Source organism: Apteryx rowi, unplaced genomic scaffold (genome assembly GCF_003343035.1).
Source record: "Apteryx rowi isolate R43461 unplaced genomic scaffold, aptRow1 scaffold_69, whole genome shotgun sequence".
NCBI lineage: Eukaryota > Metazoa > Chordata > Aves > Apterygiformes > Apterygidae > Apteryx > Apteryx rowi.
The window spans coordinates 2,264,332-2,284,650 of record NW_020450971.1 but is presented as its reverse complement, the minus strand read 5'-3'; the positions used below and the strand labels follow the sequence as shown (position 1 = coordinate 2,284,650).

At 48.1% G+C, this 20,319-nt stretch overlaps 2 protein-coding genes across 19 annotated transcripts in view; one reads left to right on the top strand and one right to left on the bottom strand.

The window, feature by feature from the left end:
* ATRX (ATRX, chromatin remodeler) overlaps window positions 1–9,166 on the top strand; it is a 95,116-nt gene extending 85,950 nt beyond the window's left edge. For 13 of the 18 annotated variants that reach the window (XM_026086319.1, XM_026086314.1, XM_026086321.1 and 10 more), the window contains 5 exons: window positions 1,288–1,437; window positions 3,565–3,690; window positions 4,660–4,755; window positions 5,285–5,413; window positions 6,228–9,166. In XM_026086319.1, coding sequence (XP_025942104.1) covers window positions 1,288–1,437; window positions 3,565–3,690; window positions 4,660–4,755; window positions 5,285–5,413; window positions 6,228–6,506 — 780 coding nt within the window. In that variant the 3' untranslated portion in view covers window positions 6,507–9,166. Of the gene's footprint in view, window positions 1–783; window positions 904–1,287; window positions 1,438–2,152; window positions 2,451–3,564; window positions 3,691–4,659; window positions 4,756–5,284; window positions 5,414–6,227 lie in introns of those variants that run through there. The other 5 variants (XR_003256764.1, XR_003256762.1, XR_003256765.1 and 2 more) reach the window with 5 other exon arrangements.
* Window positions 9,167–13,035: 3,869 nt separating this feature from the next.
* FGF16 (fibroblast growth factor 16) lies at window positions 13,036–20,033 on the bottom strand. Its single transcript, XM_026086340.1, has 3 exons — window positions 19,736–20,033; window positions 14,338–14,441; window positions 13,036–13,281 (listed from the first exon to the last, which is right to left on the bottom strand). Exons 1-3 carry the CDS (start codon window positions 20,007–20,009, stop codon window positions 13,036–13,038), a joined length of 624 nt encoding a protein of 207 aa, XP_025942125.1. The 5' UTR covers window positions 20,010–20,033.
* Window positions 20,034–20,319: the final 286 nt, after the last annotated feature.

Genomic DNA, 20,319 nt, shown 5'->3' with positions numbered 1-20,319 from the left:
ACAGTTGAAAAAAAAAAAAAAAAAAAAAAAAGGTCGGTAATCCTAAAATGCTGACTGCTGTGGTGCAGCAGGAGCTGTTTGCAGTAGTCCTAGGGGCTGTGTTTCTCTTGATGCTCTGCAGTATTACTTTCATTTTAACGCAAAGAGGAATCATCTTTGAGAGACTGTGGAGACAGGAATGGTGACTCAGTGAAAACGAACCATTAACTTCCTCACTCGAGAGAACCAGCTTTCCTATTCATTTTCTCTATCTGTTTTTATTTCACTTTCTAATTGAGATAATGACCTATCATTATGTGGCATCTGTAGTCCAAACAAGGGCAGTAGTAACTAAATATTTAGTTTATTAGTTATTAATAGTTATTATATAGAGTTATATATTATATATATTATTAGTTATTAATATTTAGTTTATTAGCAGGTAATTTATTTGTTTTTGCTTTATCTTGGAAATGTTCAACAGGCTGGTAACTGCCTATTGGAAAACAGTACGAGGATTGTGGGGTTTTTTTCTTTATATATATAAACTCTAGTATGTCTGTGAACGTAATAATCCACAGTAGTTTGCAATAATAAAGGATAGTGTAAATACCAAAGTCTTACTTTTTACTAAGAGATTAATTGTAATTTTGTAGTCTGCTTATAAAATATTTCTGTTTAAAAACAAAACAAAACAATTAAACATTCAGGGTATTGTGGAATAAAGAGGTCTAAATTGTAGCCTGTTGGTCAAATCCAGTTCATGGCAGTGATTTGACTTTTTTTTTTTTTTTTTTAATCCAGGTAGCTGGGGATTTATTTCAACATATATCTTGACAGTTTTAAGAAAGCAGCCTTTTCTATTGAATGCTGATGGACAGTTGATGGATCGAAGTACTACTTAGGGTTTTATATCCAGAAAAGGTGCTCTTTATAGATTATGGATGAGGATTATTGATATGTCTTCTCAGATATCCAGCTTAAGCAAAGAAAAAAATATTTAGCACATTCCATTCTGTTTAGGTTCTTAAGCTACATTTATTGTTGAGGAATCTGAGTGCATTCCTGTGGTTCATTAAGTGATTTGACTGTCATCTCTGTAACAGATTGTTAATCCATTACCCACCCTCTGAGGAAAATTGTACTGTTCAATTATTTTTAAATTTTGTTTCTCTGTGAAGTGCTCTGAGCTGCTACTTGTGAAAATTGGGTCAAAGCAGAAACTTAGGCATGGACAAAGAATAAATGTAATAACAAAGCTACCAAGTGACTTCTCCTGTTATAATTTCTTTTTTTTCATTTGAACAGGATACGATTCTGGCAGAATTGCTTCAAATCAATAAAGAATATATAGTAGGATATCACGAGCATGATTCACTCCTGGACCATAAAGAGGAGGAGGAACTGACTGAAGAAGAAAGGAAGGCGGCATGGGCAGAGTATGAAGCTGAAAAGAAGGTAAAGCCGTCTATACCAGTTTTAAGCATATGAAACTAAGCTTTTCAGTTTTAAGTACAATTTACCTTTTCAGTAAGTTTTGTGAAAATTAGTTTTCTTATAGGCTTAAGAAATGGTTATATAAAGCAGACTTTGAGATGTGAAAAACTGGGACATCATGTCGTCTTTGCCATTTTGATGGTGGTCTTTTGTGTGTATTTTCTTTGTTACTTTCATTTGATTTAAAAGTTGCATTTTCCTTTTACACACAATTTTTCTGTTTCATAATAAAAGTGGACTGGTGTCCTGTGTAATACCTCACTTTCACAAGTTGAGGGAAGTTTCTAACTCTGTTGAAGATGTAAGCTTGATTTCGGACCTTTTTGCCACAGTCCAGCAAACATAAGCATCTGCCAGAAAAGGCCAAAAATTTTGCTTTTTTTCATCATTCCCTGTGTCCTATTTTCTTAGAAGAGATTTATGCTTACTGCTACCAAAAGTCAGAAATTACTGCATTTTAAAAAGTAGTGGGAACGGAAACTGGATGTTTAACAAAGATTTTATAACCTCTCCAAGAAGATAGCAGCTGATGGTAATGCAATTACTTTGATTTGAATTACGGCAAGGGAGGCAAAAAGTCAGAGGGAGCAGTCGCTACAGGAAGTAAAATGAACTCTGTTCTTTCGGAGGATAAAATCTTTTGTTTTCTTTTTGTTTTTAATGACTGGTAACTCAGATTTAAAAAATGAAAATCATTATCATATGTAAGCAGGCAAAGGAATCAAGAAAATCATAAATTGGCTACAGCTATCATACTGTCAAAGGAGAATAGTAACTTCTTGTAACTGGTACGATCAAGCACTTCTGCGGAGGATTTAACAGCAGAAAATTCCTGAAAAGGCCACGTTTGGTATTCGGATCTGATCAGTAATCTGAAAGGACAAAAAGTGGGTTAGATAAAATGCTGCTGAAGATATTGAGTGAACAGCTGACCGATACTGGGAGAAGACTTGTGAGGGAGAAGAAATAGGAAGGTATTGAAACAATACAGAATTTATTGGAAATTAGTATTGGAATAATAAGGAATAAGGCACTGAAATTGCCTTATGAGAAATCCCTATGGGATATAAGCTTTATATTCCTTCTAATGAATCTAGTAGATGCCTTAATGTGTATTTAAAAAGAAAACTTCTGTGCATACATATATGCACAATTTTAAAATTTCAGATACAGGGGAAAGTACAGCATATAAATACAGTGTACAGTATTTCTATATTGCATGTATACATTGGAACATTATTGTTTTCTGTTCCGAAAGCATACAGTGCCAGCAAAAATCACATCCGTTTTTTTTTGTTTGGAAGTTAATGCAAGGCTTTGCTAGCCAGCTATCTTTTTTAAGCATTTCCTTTCCCGTTATGCTCATCTGAATTAATTTGTGCTGATCACCTGTTTTGGGGGGTTTTGTTGTTGTTTTAAATAGATTTTTAAATAATTATGTTTATTTACTGGTTTTAATTCTAGTTTTTTTAATCAGATTTTTTTTGTCCAGAAAACAGTATAGTTTATAGTATAGAAAAGAATTTTAAGGAGCCTTCATTAACAAAATTCTGTTTATGGTATTTCTACTAAGGGTAGACTGATCCTGTTCTGCCAGTTTTTGAATGTTTGACTAATTTTTGGAAGACCTTTTTCTATTTTTGGTACATCTGTAACATTTTCAGTCTAGCCAAAACACGTAGTAATTATCCATTTCAGTTCTTCAGAATTTGATTAAAATCAGATATATCAAAATCAACATTGAATAGTGGGTTTGCAATTAAAAGATGCATCTTAAAAAATTTAAGGTGTATTAATAAAACTTGGTAGTTTATTGTCATAGTGTACCAAACAATTATAATTAAACTAAACTCCAGTATTAACTTAAGACCAGAGCTTAGGTTCCCCTGTGGTCAAAATGTCCTTTTGAATTCCGGTTTGGAAATGCGATTCATTATGCTGAGACAGGTTAGCCTTCACGTGCAATGTGCAGTCCTTGTATTCTTCTCCAAGGTCCGATTGATTTCTCTGTGCTAGTTCGTGGGTTATTATAGAAGAACACGAATTATAACAGATGTTCAAACATAAGTGCATTTTGTGTTTTTTAAGGGCCTGACTATGCGTTTCAACATGCCAACTGGGACCACTATGCTTCCCACAAATTTCAACTCTCAAACACCATATATTCCTTTCAATTTGGGAGCTCTGTCAGCAATGAGTAATCAGCAGCTGGAGGTAAGTAGTGAAGTTCAAATAGCATAACATGCCTATGTTGCTGTAAGCATGTGCTTATTATTCGGTCACAAATCAATAGTTAATGTCATTCTTAAATATCCTGATACTTATGAAATTGTCTCCTATTTTTAATAGTTAAATAAGTAGCTATAGGTCTCTTTGATTGAAATTTAATCAGTATGTATATATGTTGAAAGAGCTATACCTGTGTAGTCTCTCAGGATTCAAGATGATTAACTGCATCCTTTGCAGACATTGCCACATGTAGCTTTCTACCTTCATCTGCCTTCTCCCCAAGAAGGACTGGGAGAGAGGAAAGCGTGCTCGGTTCCTCAGTTATCTCAGGTCATGGCTTGCTGTCTTGGCTGAAGTAGCTGGGGACGTTCCTTTCTTAAAAGTGGCAAGGCTGTAAACGGCAGTAGCTGAGGCACAGTTGTCTTGTGCCACCTATTAGTGTCTGGAGAGGAGTCTGTGTTACAGAAATGAAGCCCTCTAACAAAGCAGGCAAATTCAGGGGTTCTTCTGTATTGAATATACCTTTTGAATAATATACCTCTATGATACATATATGCCAGCATTACATTAAAATAGATTGTAGTAATTTGAGCACGCAGAATGAGTTGAGGATGTAATGTCATCAAAATCAGCATCACAGAAAATTTGCCTGGCTATAAAAGTAGCACTCTTGTGATGATCTGAAAACCCCTGGGTAAACAAATAGTTTTTATAAATACCGTCTACTGTAAAATTTGGGAGACTTATGTATTCTGTTCAGTTACTTTATTCTCAAATTCAAATGTGTAGAAGTTACATTCCGTCTTGTTACCCAGATTCATTGATTTGTGCGAGTTGGGAGAAAAAAGTAATTAAAGTATAGGTGCGTAAGCTGAAGAAAGCTTGTAAAAGGCTGGCGAACAGATGTGTGCTTTGCATCTGTGCTTTATAATTAATTACCTGGTGTTTTCTCAGGACCTCATTAATCAAGGAAGAGAGAAAGTTGTGGAAGCAACCAACAATGTAACTGCAGCAAGAATTCAGCCCCTTGAAGACATCATTTCAACTATAGTGAGTGAAATAGATATTTGTAGATTTGGACCAGGGTATGGAAAACTGTTAAGCATTATCGAGCAAAGAAATGACTATTGTGTATGCTCATTCAGCTAGTTAATTGTATTATTAATAAATATAATTTCCAATTCATGTTGACCTTTATCACTGCAGCTTGCTGTGACAATTAATGGCATCTAGATGTTGTAGAGCCTTGTAGGATTAGGAGCTTAGATCCATTATTATTTGCCATGCACTGCAAATGCTGACTTCCAACAAGTAAGGGTAATAATTGTACTCAGACAGGAAGTACTTCCTATTTTTTCGTCCATACCTAGCTTTTTTGTACAGTTACATTTCTCCCTTTTTCCTAATAATCTGGAGATATATTATTTCAATTAGTAGTTGAAAGAGCTGATAACTCTTACTTCTCATTATGGGGAAGTATAATTTTACATTTACTGGAAATTTGGTTGTAGTTTATCTCTTGATGCAACTCTGAACAAAATGTGAAACTTCGATTATCATTACTCTTTTTCCTTTTCAGTGGAAAGAAAATGTAACACTTACAGAGAGCCAAGTGCAGGCCCTGGCCCTAAGCAGACAGGCAAGCCAGGAGCTTGACGTTAAGCGCCGAGAAGCCATCTATAATGATGTCCTTACTAAACAACAGATGGTAAAATATCTAGAATTTATTTGACCAACTCTCTGTGTTTGAATTGAGTTGCTGAATCGTTTATAAAATTAGGTGTATGTTTAGATGTATAAATATGTACTTACAGGACGTGTGTTTCATTGGGTCAGGTACTTGCCAACACTGTATATGGTGTAACATCAGGAGGTGCTGATTTCTGCAGTGCTTTGGATTGCATTGCTCAGCCTCATTGAGGGAGACTTCATGGGAAGTTCATTGCAAGAAGTAGTCATCAAAATTTTCTGTTCAAGTAGTTTGCTTGAAGGTCATGTGGCTTGAAGAGAAACCTAATTCCCAGAACTAAGCAAGCAACTCGCGAAACATGCCTCTGAGAGGGTATCGGTAATGGGTCTTTTAGTTTAGAATAATTTTGCAAAAGTTGCCCAGATTATGCCGATTGGAATTGGTTTTCTCCTTTGATGTTGGGAAAGCATACATTTAGTGACAATCAGCAGGCAGAACTTCTGAAGCGATGATAAATGGTACCTAACAAAAAATGCTGTAATTTATACCTGGGCGTAGTTTCGCGGTATAGTGCATGTTGCCTTAGCAACTTACCTGAGTGCTGCATGCGATACAATAGGCAAGTCCCTAAGAGAACTTAGCCCTCAATGGTGTTACTAAGTAGTTTCTACAGTAATCAGCTTGTGAATGCCATCGCATTAGTGATGGTGATAACAATAGTGCTTTCTCCTTCAGCCATGGTATCCCGAACAAATTGATTTTAACTCTGAACTTGATACTCGCAGCATTGAGACGGTCATGCACTTACAACAGCTCTACTTTCCCTTCACAGTTAATCAGTTGTGTTCAGAGGATACTTATGAACAGAAGACTACAGCAGCAGTACAATCAGCAGCAACAGCAGCAAATGTCTTACCAGCAAGCAGCAATGAGTCATCTCATGATGCCAAAGCCTCCCAATTTAATCATGAATCCTTCCAACTACCAACAGATAGATATGAGAGGAATGTATCAGTCAGTTTCTGGTGGTATGCAGCCCCCACCATTACAACGAGCACCACCCCCCATGAGAGGCAAAAATCCAGGGCCTTCCCAAGGGAAATCAATGTGATTTTGCACTAAAAGCTTAAAGGATTGTTAAAATCAGAGAAAGAACTTTTATTTTTTTAGGAATCAATGGCTTAACAGAACTCAACTGTAAAAAAAAAAAAAAAAAAAAAGTAATAATAATAAATAGTTTGGTTGGTCCCCTTAAATGCCATGTTCCATATTAGTGTTTCAGCTTTGTTTAAATAGGACATAATGTTTTCCCTGTTGTCAGTGATGTTGCCTAGAATCTTCTTACATATGTTGAGTACAGGAGATAACAAGTTGTTTTCAGTGAAAACAAGTCCTCCCGTAACAGTAGCAACTCCACAGGTTTCCTGTCTAAACTCCTATGCTTGCTTTTAGTAGCCATGAAGCTATCACCTGATTTGAGAAGCTTAGGAAGGACTACAGATCTGTATGTTTCAGTATACCATATGTGAATTGTACGCAGCTGAGTTCTTGATTAGAGTTGATTCCTCAAATTATGGAATACTTTTCTGCTTACCCATTTCTTGAAATTAGTGGGAATATTATAACAGAAATAGTCTAGTTTCCTTTAGACTGAGGTCTGGACTCATACTATATCATCTATGCTGAATAAAACACAAGAACTGAAAATTCTTTTTGAAGCAGAATTGAGTGCAATATTCTTAAATACTACTGCTCTGAAACTTCTGAGTCGTGCAGTTATATAGAAACTGTGTATACAGCCTTAAATCATGACTTGGGGAAGATGATTGTTCTTCTCTAGTCTTCTGCCATTTTTTATTTTCAGTTTTATGTGATGGAATAACAACTGGTAATCTTAGAATTGGAGATGTTTTTCCTTCACACGCTAATTTACTCTATGCGGAGTCCAATACAAAGCACATTTCTGTTAACTCCTTAATGCTGGTGCTAGTGTCTTTTCCCATTGCCGGCAATGGGAGATGGGCCAAGAAATTTAAATTCCTGGTATTTTGGGGGTTAAAATAGTGATGGTGGCTAGGGTCAAACCCTGTTTTATAAACAACTTTAAAATGGCAGAACCATTGCTGATTTAAAATCAATACAAAGAAAGTGCTGTGTAGCAACTTCCAGAGCTGCCAGAATTGTGAAATAACTTTTCCTCTACTAGATAAGAGTTTTGGTTATCGTGCACTCCTCCCTGTTCCCTTTCGTTTGTGTGAGAACATAATTTAGTACAAAAAGAGTTTGATTTTTGGTTTCTTTATGTAGACCAGAGATAAAATTCTGGTTTATTATATATCATTAGCACTCTCTTTACCCACATTTTCTGTGCTTGTGAAGATCTAATTAAACACAAATAGGGCTTTTCTTTGAATATAGTTTGGTTGTTTCTTCAAAAAAAAAAAGTGTTTAGAATCTGGGGGTAAATGACAGGAACATTTGATGCAATGGTGTATTGAGTCTAGAGAACAGCTAGAGAATTCTTCAGAAAATAAGCGGATGAAGGGATTTTGCTGGACTCTTCTGGCTTGCTGACATGAACAAAAATTGTTTGGGTTTCTGGAACCTTTCTTGCAGGAGTTTGAGTTCTTGCCCTGAATGGACAAGTGTTTTTTGCATCTAAATATGCAGATCTTATGCGATATTTCATTTTGTGATTGAAACTTGGTTTGTGATCTGAACAGAGTTTGTTTGATCTGTTTTAAAACCAGCTAACAAAGTTGCTGTCTTGGAGTCTTTGTTACAAGGTACCACAAAAGACCCCCAGTCTGTTCTAGTGCTTTGCCAGCTCTGCAATTAAATTTGTTTAATTTTGGGGGAGGGGAGCAAAAGAGATGTGTTCACACTAGAAGAAATGAAAATAAGAGACTTTGAGACAAACATGTGAAGGCAAATGTACTCTGGGCAACTCTCACTGATATTCCTACGTGTCATGAATAAGAGAAATACCTTCTACCAAACCTGGGAATGTTCAATGGAGTTTTACAGTAACTCAAAGACTTAAATGTGGAAGTTTTAGGCAACATTTAAAGGCACATTTTTTTCATTCTGGACAGAACTATGGATAACAGAAGACTAATGCATAAGAAGAAATTGGAGATAAGCATTGAAATAAAACTTGGACCACTTTGCATACATGTTTCTCACTTGACATTTTAGCTGCATAACAATGTGCTTTGAGTATAACATCAAGCTTTAACAAATATTTAAAGACAGAACATACATCAATAAGATAATAAAAGGCTCATTTTTATATTTGTTTTAGATGTTTTAACTAGTTGAAATGGCTTAAGATGACAAATAAAAATGTTGCTTGTAATACAATTTTGCCTGCTAAATTCTCCACATTTTGTAACCTGTTTATTCCTTTGGATGTAAAGCGTTTTTGCTTAGTATTGTGATATTGTATATGTTTTGTCCCAGTTGTATAGTAATGTTTCAGTCCATCAACCAGCTTTGGCTGCTGAAATCATACAGCTGTGAAGACTTGCCTTTGTTTCTATTAGATGGCTTTTCAGTTCTGTATTAAATATCTTAAGTACTCTAGAAAAGGTGTCACCTCTTCCTATAAGGCTGTTTTGTAATATATATAAGGACTGGAAATGTGTTTTTAAAGAGAAGAAGCATTCAAGTATGATGATATACTATCTGTGTTTTCACCATTCAAAGTGCTGTTTAGTAGTTGAAACTTAAACTATTTAATATCTCATTTAATAAAGTGACCAAAATACATCAATGTGCCTTGTGCTACATTTGCAGTACAGTATTGCCTCTGCAGGGAGGCAGTCTGAGCAGCTTTGCTTTTGAGAATTGCTAACTTACGCTGGGCTGTTGGTTAAGCTCTCGTTTTGTCCACAGAGAAGTACGTGTTTCTGGATTTAGTCCTTAGTCTAGTTTAGGGAAAACAGTTGTGGGCCAGATTTTCAAATTGTATAAATTAATAATAGTTTCTGCAGCCAACCTGTCTGTCAAAAACGAGGAACAAGGAGGTGTTGCCCAACAGTGAGAAATCATCATGCGCGGTGAAGCTGGTCTACTTGGTCAAACTCGAATAATCCACTACATATTTTAATCTCTTCTCTTTGTACTTTTTCCTTTCCTAGTTACCAAACCTGTTGGACAAAAAAAATCACCAAAATATCATGTGACAGTTGAGTTTCGGTGTTACCCCTACGCTTGTCCCTGGTATTTACCCTTTCGGGTGGATGCTGGCCAGCACCGCAGCCGCCTTACTGCATGAGATGGTCTCTGGTCTGGGTGGTACAGCTGGTCCTAAAATTAGCTGACCACATGCACATGCCATAGAAATCTCGTATAATGTGAAAATAATCAGTTCTTCAATGCCTGAATCGATTGAATTGTGTTGTCAGGGACAGTGTGAGCAAAGCCCCTTTAAATGCCTTTGTAGAGTGTTCGCTGCTGGAACTGATGCAAATCCTTCCTAGCGGTCGGAGGGAGACCCACGCGTCTCGGCGTTGCGCGTGAAGCTGGGGCGGTGTCCCTGGCCGAGTCCCCGTACGGGAACAACCCCGCAGGGTGCTCTAGGGCTGAATGGTGACGTTTTGATGCGTCTTGGTGGGGGGCAGTTGGGTGATGAATGAACACAGGATTGGTTTTGGTTTTTTTTCTTTAGAAAACTGATAATTTGGTCCTTAAAACCAGAACTATTTTGAGTGGGGTAAATAAAAGTAAATTTATCAGTTGAAGCAAGAGTGTGTTTTGGAATTGGGTGAATTCTCCATGCTCATGAAGGACAGGTGCCCGAAGCAGTCCCAGCTGGGGGTGGTTAGGAAAGGGCAGGTTTTGCAGCCTCAGCTGTGGAAGCTTGCTGTGTAGGCAGGCGAGCGCTGAACTTACCCCAAACCTGCCGCGGTGCTGCAGGAAGCCCGTCTGCACCCTCTGGGCTCTTGAACGTGCCTCGAAGCTTCATCCTCACACGAAGCTCTAGCAGGGCTCGGGGAGCCGTGGCCTGGGCGTTCCCGCCGGCCGGGCGCCCTGCGCTCGCAGGCCTGGGGAAGCTCCGTCTGCAGCGCCGGGGTGAGAGCAAGGGCTCGTGCTCCCCCTTCGGTGCCACCGCCGAGCCCTGGCGCCCGCGGCGTTTCTCAGCAGGTCGCAGCTCCCRTACCCTTGTTGTGCCAGGTGAGGATGTGAAAATAGTTGGCGTTCTTCCACTGGATCGTGCCATGAGGGACAGCGCGGGAGGCGCTGGGGAGCAAAGGGTTGGGGTCTGGGGGGGTGTTTGGGGCGGTGGGGAGCGGGAGCGCCGCTCCGGCGGGCTGGCAGCCAGCAGTCGGGCAGCGCTCTGCCGCTGTCGAGATCCGAGCTCCCGGTTCCACCCGGGAATTTAGGGTTTTTTTGGTTTGTTTTTTAAATGATGGGTGCGCATGGAAACTGCGTTGTTTGATACACTGAATGTGAAATGGCACGTGATACCTGGGGCTTTAATCAAAGCGTAATCCAGTGACAACAGCTTCTTTTGTAATTGAACTGCACAAGAAATGTGTTTATCGCTTGCGTGGATCCTTGCTGAGGCGCGGTGACGGCGAAGCAGGCAGACGCGCCAGCTGCTCTGACGCTCGGCAGCGGGCGTTTCGGCAGCGAGCGCCCTGCGGAGCGCCGGGGGAGCGCCGGGGGCTGCCGGGCTGCGACGGCTTTGCGGGGCGATGGTGCAAGGCGGACCAGCACGGCTGCGAGGCTACGGCCTTCGCGGCCCCGCGGGGCAGGTTGGAGAGCCGAACGCCTCCGAAGCAGCTGCTTGCGGGGGGGGAGGGAAAGGCAAGTCTTGCCCTGTGTTTCCTCCTGATTCAAGTTCCCCTTTAAGGTTTTACTTCGCCGCGCTGTGTTCCAGCCCCGGTCGTGCTTTGGCTGCTGACGGTGCTTGGGTGGCAGCGTGTGGCGCCGGCTGCTGCTGCTCGTGTCCCCGCCTGGCTGCGGCCGCTCGCTCGCCTCGGCCCGCCGCCCGGCTTCGGCGGCAGAAAGCGTTTCCGCCCGGTTCTCCTCGGGGCTTTCCGCCTCCGCACCACGGGCCGAGCCCTGGGCTCTGCGCTGAGGGGACTTCCCCGGCCGTGTCCCGTCCCCGGCGGCCGCCCCGGGCGCCTACTTCGTCTGGAGAAGCAGCACATCACCGCCACGTGCTACGCGTGCCCCGGAGGCCGCGGCTGTGTCGCATCCAAGTCCCTCCTGTGGTGTCCTTGAGCGCTTTCCAGCAAGGCAGCGGTGTCCTTGCCCAAGGGAGGAGAAATCGCCTCCCCGCGTCTGCACGGCTGGTTGACACGCAATGCTAGGTGATGCCAAGGTGCCCCCTAAGCCTTGACCGCGACCTCGGTGCCTCGCGGCCCTGCGCCCGGGGCCGAACGCTCGGTTCCCCCTGCATTACCTCCGCGTCTCTATAAAGCCGCCTGGGCCAGGCGGAGGCYGGGCCTTGCTCTGCTGACCGCTGCCGCCTCGGAGCACTTGGGCTCGCGGCTGAGCGCCGGAGCACGACGCGGCCGGGCCGGGCCGCTGGCACGACGCATCCTCCAAGGCCCCTGCGGTGCTCCCACGAGCTCRGTGCCCCTGAGCCAGCGGTGACCCGGGTCTCCGCTGACCCGGGGGCGCCCTCGCCCTCGCCGGGGGTTTCAGCGACCCACGGCGCGTCGTGCGGGTCGCCAGCGCCGCTCCGAGTGCGGAGCCTGGATGGAGGACACGTCCCCGCTCCCACCACGGGCTGAAACGCGGCTCTGCCGCGTCCAGCTGCCAGAAGCTAAAGGGGGGTGAGGCGGGAAGGAGGCCTCCTCTGCAGATTTGCTCCGTCGCTGAACGAGCAGGCAGTTCGTCGCCGCGCGGTGATCCATGTCCAAGCGCCGTGGGCAGAGACTGTCGTTATCCAGCATCGTTCACTATAAACAAGGGCTTTTTAGCTGCTCTTACTGCTTCCCTGATTTTCCGTGAGGCTTCAGGCCGATTGCATGAGAACAGGCGTTTTTGTTGCACGAATGATGGGTCAATGTAAACACTCTCAAACGGGGACAGCAGCATTTACCATTCGAAACCTTTTGTAGGTGCTCTTAATCGTCCCGTGAGCAGGGAAGCTGGGATCATTGCTACAGAACGCCAAAAAAAAGGGGCTAGCACGAAATCTACAATATAAAGACAATTTTATTGCCGATAAGCTCTTAAAACTTTTTTTTTCTTTTTTTTTTTTCTCCTGTTTCAGTAGGACCTTATTCTTCCTGATGAAAATCCGGTCATAGCATCTCTCATTAAAAATAAAATTATTTTGAAATAAATAAATATATAAAATAAATACCATATACATTTTATAAATAGTTTTGCCCTTATGCACAGTATCCATGCTTACATCCGAACAGCGCTCCTCTCCCCCCGCTCCCACCCCAACAGCAGGAGGAAAACCCCGCGYGGCGGCAGGCGCCGGGGCGCTGCAGCAGCTTCCAGCCGAACGGCTTCTCCTTGCCGCCGGAACGGCGTTTCTGCGCTAGGTAACCGCTCCGGGCTGGCAGCGGCCTCCGCGGCCGTTCCGGGGTCTCTTTCCTCTCCTTCTCTTGGTTTTTGGCTTTGTCCTCGCCCCCGCCGGCGCCCGGGGGCGGCCGAGGGGCCCTGCATCACCTGTAGTGGAAGAGGTCTCTGTAGGCGGCGGGGATTTTGGCGGGGTCCACGGGCCGGGGCAAGAAGTGGGTGAACTTCTGGTGCCTCTTAGTCCTGTAGCCCTCGCGGGGCGAGCCGTCCTTGTTGAGGGCCACGTAGTAATGCCGCTCCGAGTCGGCGTGCTTGTACAGCGTCGAGGCGTACGTGTTGTACCAGTTCTCCTCAAACTGCTCCCGGAAAACGCACTCCCGCGTGAGCTTCCTCTGCGGAGGGAAAACGCGCGCGTCAAGGAAAGGACGGACAACGTGTCCCGCTCCGCTGGGCTGCGGTTGCTCTCCCCGGGGAGCTGGCGCTGCGCTAAAGCTTGGCTGCCTTTCTGGGATTGGCGGGAAGCACAAGGTTGACGGGGACGGCCCGGACAGGCCGCCGCCGGCCCCGTGGGAATGGTGCTTTGGGGTTTGTCACGTTAAGTCAGCACGTGACTCATGCAAAGGTGGCACGGGGGGGGAATAACTGTCTTAGCGAAATTTAGGAGATGCTGCTGTATTATCTCCTAAAACGCCGCTGTGTCGCTAACACGGCCGCTGCAGGCAGCTTTGAGGACCCCAGTTAAGAATAACATCGTGGCCTCCGGCCCGGAGAAGCCGTCCCTGCGCGGCCCCCTACTTCTTGCTCTAAAGCTTCGCGGCGCTCGGGGTCCCGGCGGCTGCACGCCGCGGCTCGGCGCGTCCCCCTCCCCGCCGCACCAGGACGGGACGGGGATGGGGACAGGGACGCAACCGAAACCCCGCGGTCGTGCTGCGYGACCGGCTCGGCTCCCAGACAAGGCACCGATGCGCTTTGTTCTGCTGCTGTTTCCAGCCGCGACGTTAGGACGGACCCGAGAACCAAACGGAGCCGGCCGGGAAGCTGCCGGCTCGCAGCCCCAGCTGCGGCGCCCGGGCGCGAGGGAGGACGCRCCGGCTCGCGCGGACGCTGCGGCACCGAGGCCCCGCGGCGCCGGGAGGCAAGCCCAGGCGCTGGGCGCGCGCCGCCGCCCCGGCCGTTCTTCCCTGCCCTTATTTTCCACCGGGCCGGACCGCAGGGAGCGTCCCCAGCTCTCCTGGCCCGGGAGCGCGTCCTTCCCTCCTTAGGCCTCTGCCAGCTGTGGTGAAAGCGAGAGCGGTGCCGCGTGCGACCAGGGGGCACGTGGCTGCCCGGGGGCTTTGGCCGCCCGCAACAGACTCAGCTCGTGACACGTGTGGGAGCCCGGCAGGCCGGGGCAGCCCCCACTGACACACACACATAGCGTTGCAATCGTCCCAAAACCCTGAACTTACCGACCCGTAGAGCTCGCCCCGCTCGTTCATGCCGAGGTAGAGTCCGGCGTCGACCCCGCGGATGCTCACCAGCCCCACGGCCAGGCTGATGAACTCCAGGATCCCTGGAAGGCGAGAGGGACGCGGTCACGGGGAGGGCGCACGGAGGCGGCGCGCGCGGCGGCCACGAGCGTCCTCGGCCCGCGGCTGCCCGGCCTCGCGCTCCCACCGCCCGGCGGGAGGCGGCTTTCCGAACGGGAGGGGAGAGCTAGGTCTCGTTGTGCCRGGGTTTTTCCTCTTTGGTGATAATTAAAAAAAAAGTAGAAGTTTGTGCCTGGCCCCCCTAAGCGTTTTGGGAGGTCCTGTTCTGACGCTAGGTCTTGCTCTTCACCAAAAGAAAAGTGATTTTTTGTCCCCGCTCGGCCTCTGACAGGAAAAGTCCCCCACGTTTTAAAGTGATGCGCTCAACACAAATAAGTAAAACGCACCGGAACAGTGTTTGTGTTTGCGCTGTCTCGTTCCCGGCACGCCAGCGGGGCACTAGCCACCCAAACGCGTGCAAGCACCAAGGGAAAAAACCCAGCTTCAAACATGCGCAGGCAGAAATGCACCTTTCTCCACTGCTGTCAGAGCTGGGGAGCTGCTGGTCTATCCGCTGCCCCCCCCCCCCCAAACCCGGGATTTCCAGAAACGCCCTCCTGCCCCAGCGCGCCCGGCCCCGCAGGAGCGGCCGAGGAACCCGCGGCTCAGCCCCAAACCGCCTCAGCCCCTGGGACCCGCCGGGCGCAGAGCTCGCGGGGGCATCGCGTCGCCCGCGGCCCCGCTCCGCTCCCTAAGCGGCCTGCGAGAATTTCTCCCGGTTCACGCCGGATTTCTTGGCTTTCTGTTGCCCGCCYGCTCCCTGCCCTGTCTGCTCCCGCGGCTCTGCGCGAGCCCGCAGGCGCTGCACGGGGGGCACGAAACCGGCACTCGGGAGCTGCAACGCCCCCGAGCGGGGAGCCAAACGAAGGGGGACGTTCCYTGCTGCCCGCTGCGGGACTTCCGCAGGCTGAAATACCCCGGCTGCGCCCGGAGCGGGGTAACCTGTCCTCCCCGGGGCCTCCGACTCGTTGCCCCGCACAACGTGGCGGCACGGGGCGTATTTGGCCCTGCAAAACACAAAGAAATAGAGCCTTCCCTAACGCCCCGTGTTCTTGTCGGGCGGCTCCCGCAGGATCCGGGAGCATGGATTTCCCCAGAGCGTTAAACCTTTCCTTGCGTTTCCCGTCCGCAGGACAGAAATGACAACAGCCGCAGTTTCTGAACGACGCTTGACAAGGAGAGCAGTAGATCGATCTCCTTACAGGTACAAACGTGGTCCTCAGCAATTTTTTTAAGTTTACCTTCTGGCGTCCCTGGGAAGCAGGCAAATGCTCCTTCTGCCACCCAGAAAGCGAGGGATGCCCGAGAAAGGGAGGCCGGGAAGGCTGTTCTCGCRCGCGCCCCAGCACGGGGGCCGGCGGGGCCTCTGCACCCAGCCCCGTCGTCCTCTTCTCCCCCGGAGCGGCTGAGACCCCCTCCTGCCGGTGCCCGCTAGGTGCCCACCTGCTGCCTTGCAAACCACGTTTCGCCACGCTGAACCCGTGACCGTCTCTTCTGACGACGTCCCTGGCAACGTTCTCCTTTCCTGATCTTCGAGCGGCACTTAGGAGACGTGCGGCGAAGACGACTACGTTGAAATAGCATTAAGAAGGTAACTTAAGCCCACAAAAACCAGGAGACAGAGCGACGGCTGAGAAAATGCTGGTGGACATCCACCCTGTCCTGAGCTTGCTGCAGCTGCTGGACAGACCTGCACTTCGCACATCCGCTCTCCAGCATGCGGAGCGGCCGCGGGGGCCAGCTGAAGGATTTTCTTCTGAATTGCAACAGTGTGTTTTTGTGGCAGAACACCTTTATTTGATTTTTTTTCCCAGGACTCGCCTCTCTTTTCATGGTTTGATTATCCATTCTGTTTGTTCTTTGAGTCTTTCTAGGCAATATTTGGAGAGACCTGATTAAGACTCCAACCGGGCTCATTTAACACCAAAACAGGGAGCAACCCTCGGAGCGGCACGCTCCCGCGTAACTGAGCGATTCCCCCAGGAACGACCCTGCCGGGTACACCTGTCTCCCRCACAGCTACGGCCACGAGCCGGGGGCCAGAAACAACCTCAGACGTTGTATTAATGTCTACAAACCTAACGCTTCGGCTGAAAACCTCAACAACTGTTTAGTGACAGGTGCGCTACAGCCTGGACGTCAAAATTTGCAGGAAAACTTTCTCTGGAGCTTTCATTAGCTTCTCTAGGAGACCCTGTTACAGATCTGTCAGCAGATCTGTACCCGAGAAGAGCTTTACTTGCTCCCTTTATCAGTCTCCAGGACAAAGGCGAGGCCTGTTTTCCTCTTCGCTTACGTTTAAGAGTAGCACTGTAGGAATCACTTGTCTCATGCCGGTGTAAGACGGACACGAGGCAGGAAAGGAGCAACTCCTCCTGGCAGTGATTTTCCTGGTGACTTTATCTCGGTGTCATTCTCAGAACGGTCCTTGTCATGGGGGCGCGAGTGCCAGTCCAGCTCCCCTCCCGATTTGAGTCCCTTGTATGTCTTTGATACGGCAGATGCAGCGGGAACATAGACGCGCTTGGAAACGCTTCCTTTTTTTCCGTGACTGCTTGGCTGGAGCTGCTGGTTCGGCGAGTGCCTTTGGGCGCTTCTCTAGCGTGAGAATGAGCCACCTTCCAAACGTCTTGGAGGGCTTCGCCAAATCTCGAGTTAAGTCTTCTCTAGGAAAAATAAGCYGCACCCTCTCATTCTTGTATAAATCTGTATTTTTGTAGGTATAAGTATCACGTTCCAGAAGGCAGGTGCGATTCCGGAAAGCTCCGGGCCTCGACAGACGAGCAGGAATAGTTACCGTGACTGCGCAGGCCTTCTGGAGCAATGCTGCTGCTACCCTATCTCTCTCCCATGGGCGCATCCCTTGAGAGGTCCCTCCTCAGCCCTTGCCGTTAGGACCTGGCACTCTGCTCTGCATCACCRCGGCTTCGGCTCAGTATTTTCCTCTCTGGAAGACTCGGATGCCTCGCACACCTTGTGAATTTTGGGATGGCCGTGCACGGGATGGTGCAGATACTGTCTGTCTTTTCCTGAACCCCTTCCAGCACTCGGAGGCAGGGATGAAAAGCCCAGTCCCAGCCCACACCCCGTGTGCAGCTGGGCGCGTGCCTTTGCTGCGGTGTCCGCGAGACCCATCCTTGCAGGGCATTAGTTACCTGCTTGCCAGGAAGCATCTTGCAGCCCTGTGGGCTTGCTCAACTAAACCATCAAATTGGATTTCTAAATATCGCCCCAGATGCCCCTGGATTTCAGGGAGCTTTGAACTGGTACCCAGAAGAACCTCATCTAGCTCCGTATCCCTCACCAGAACTTTGCACCTCCCCAGAAGGGCGCAGCCTGCCCATCCCTGTAACCAGTTACTCCTCTCTGACTGCTGCATGCAAAATTTAGGAATGCATTGATACATGACATCCTAATACGAACCATACCAGCAACACTGGAATTTAAATACTCATGGCTACTGAATGCAGATGGCCAACGCTTTGTGCCAATACATTATTACTTTGAGTCTCTGTCGAAGCTAGGTTTAGTCCAACTTTATCTGAACATGAGGATTCCAGTCTAAGTCTTTGGAGCTCTGTCCTGCAATTACAACAAATAACTATTTATTTTACGCTACCTCTGGGAAAACCCTGAAGCAGAAAACTATAATATTTTATATCTGAAGTCTGGTCTAGTTTACGTAGCTGGATGCTGACTGCTAAAACACTTACGGAATGCTAATGTTTCGATTTATTGAACACACCGTGTGACTAACTCTTAACTGGGCAAAACTCATGAAAAGTCTTAGTCTATTTAATGCATATTTCCAAAGATTTAGTCTGTTTAATGCATATTTCCAAAGATTGCTTGGAAATACGTTTATTTTACTTAATCTTAAAAAAAAAAAAAGCAAAACTGAGATAAATGCTGCCATTTGAAACCTCTTTACTTGCATAAAGATACATTAAAAAGAACTGATAGAAACACTACGTGGCAGATTAAACTAAAAACCGTGCGGATGCAAAGGCTTTGCTTTCGGTTTCCTCTGACATAGGAAGCCCTCATGTATTGCAGGACAAAAGGGAGAAGATGCGTGTCCTTCGGGAGGTAATTAAAGAGCACTTGAGCTCCATGAGCACCTTACTCTGACCTGAGGGTTACGACTTTCTTGTTGACTTCGGCAGGGGCATGCTACACACACACCTGGTGTTTATGGAAAGCACAGGACACAGATAGTTTTTTTCCCCACTTGTTCCAAAACCCTTGCCTTAAAATAACAACAGCAGCAAAGAAGTYCCTGAAATATCAGAAAGAACCACTCGCAAACAAAGTCAGAAAAGAATTCCCTTCAGCGAGGAGTTAAATCGCTTGAAAAGTCTTGAGCACACTTCTCGCAACCTGTTGACAACGGAGCTGAGGTCACCGCCATGGGACTTGTCGCTAGCTTACACGGACACCTGCGCTAGACGCCGGAGTAGCGGGAACGTTTCTTAGCCGCGCTCAAACTTACTGCACTTCTTCGCCTGTGGCTCGAGATGCATTTTTCGAGGATTACACAGAGTCTGCTTAGAGATCCCTGCTCTGGTGCGACACTGACACAGGCTCTGGAGTCTTCCAGCTTTATCGCGGWCGGCAAGGTATATCCACGTCGTCCCGCCTGCCGCTCCGTCTTCTCCTTCCTTCCCGCGGCCGCCCAGCCGCGCTGCCCGGGCTCCCCCCTCCTCCTCCGCGGCAGCCCCAGCCCCAGCCCCAGCCCCGGGCCGCTCCCGCCCCCGACCCCGCTCCGCCGGCCGGGCCCTGCCCGCTCCGCCGAGACGCTCCCCGAGGGAGGCGCATGCAAGCAGGAGAAACCGCACTAGCTCACAAGATCTGCGGAGGCCAAAGAAGAAGAAGAAGAAAAAAGCCAGGAATTTCTTTTTCCGACTTGCTCTCTCCTTTCTTTTGCCTCCCTCGCTGCTGCCTGCCGGGGCTGAGCCGCTCACCCCGCCGGTGCGGTGCGGTGCCGRTGCYGTCCCGTCCCCCCCGCGCCGCTTTCTGTCCCAGGGCAAGTTTTTGTGCACCTGCAGAAGGGCCGAGCGCCGGGAGGGTAGGAAATTGCAAATAAAAGCGCCCGCATTGCTGCGGAGTGAGCGCATTTGTTTAGGAGCCTAATTATATCCGTGCCGGGATGACTGAGCCTAGCGCGGTAATTAGCGCTGGCCGCGGGGAGGCACCTGCTCCGCGCCGCGCCGCTCCGCTCCGCGCCGGGCGGCACCTGCGGCGGCGGCGGCGCCGTGCAGCGCCGAGCAGCCCTTACCGAAGCGGCTGTGGTCCTGGCGGGTGCCGTGCACCGTGCCGTTGGGGAAGATCTCCAGGTGGAAGCCGGTGCGGCAGTAGAGCTGCCGCCGCCGCAGGATGCCCTTGAGGTGGGCGAAGTCGGTGGGGGAGCCGCGCTGCAGGCGGCCCTCGATCTGCCCCAGCCGCTCCGCCAGGAAGCCGGGCGAGTCGGCCAGCGGCAGCGCGCCCAGCGCCGGCGCCACGCCGTGCAGCTCGGGCTCCAGCGCCCCCAGCAAGCCGCCCACCTCGGCCATGGGGCCCGCGGGCGCGGAGCGGCGCGGCGCGGAGCGGAGCGGCCCCTCAGAGCGCGGGCTGCGGCCGCCCGGCGCCGCCGCTGCCCCGCGCCGCGCTCCCCGCGCCTCGCATGGCTGGATGTGTCCCGCGCTCGGGTGCGAGCTCCACTTTATATACGTACACACTCCCCTTACATTGACATATTGGATATTTAAATGCAAGCCACACCTCACTGGCATCCCCTTTGGCTATTGCTTTTTTTTTTCCTCCCTTCTTCTCTGATCCATTTGGCTTTTTTTTTTTTTTCTCTGGAAAGGAAAAAAAAGGCTT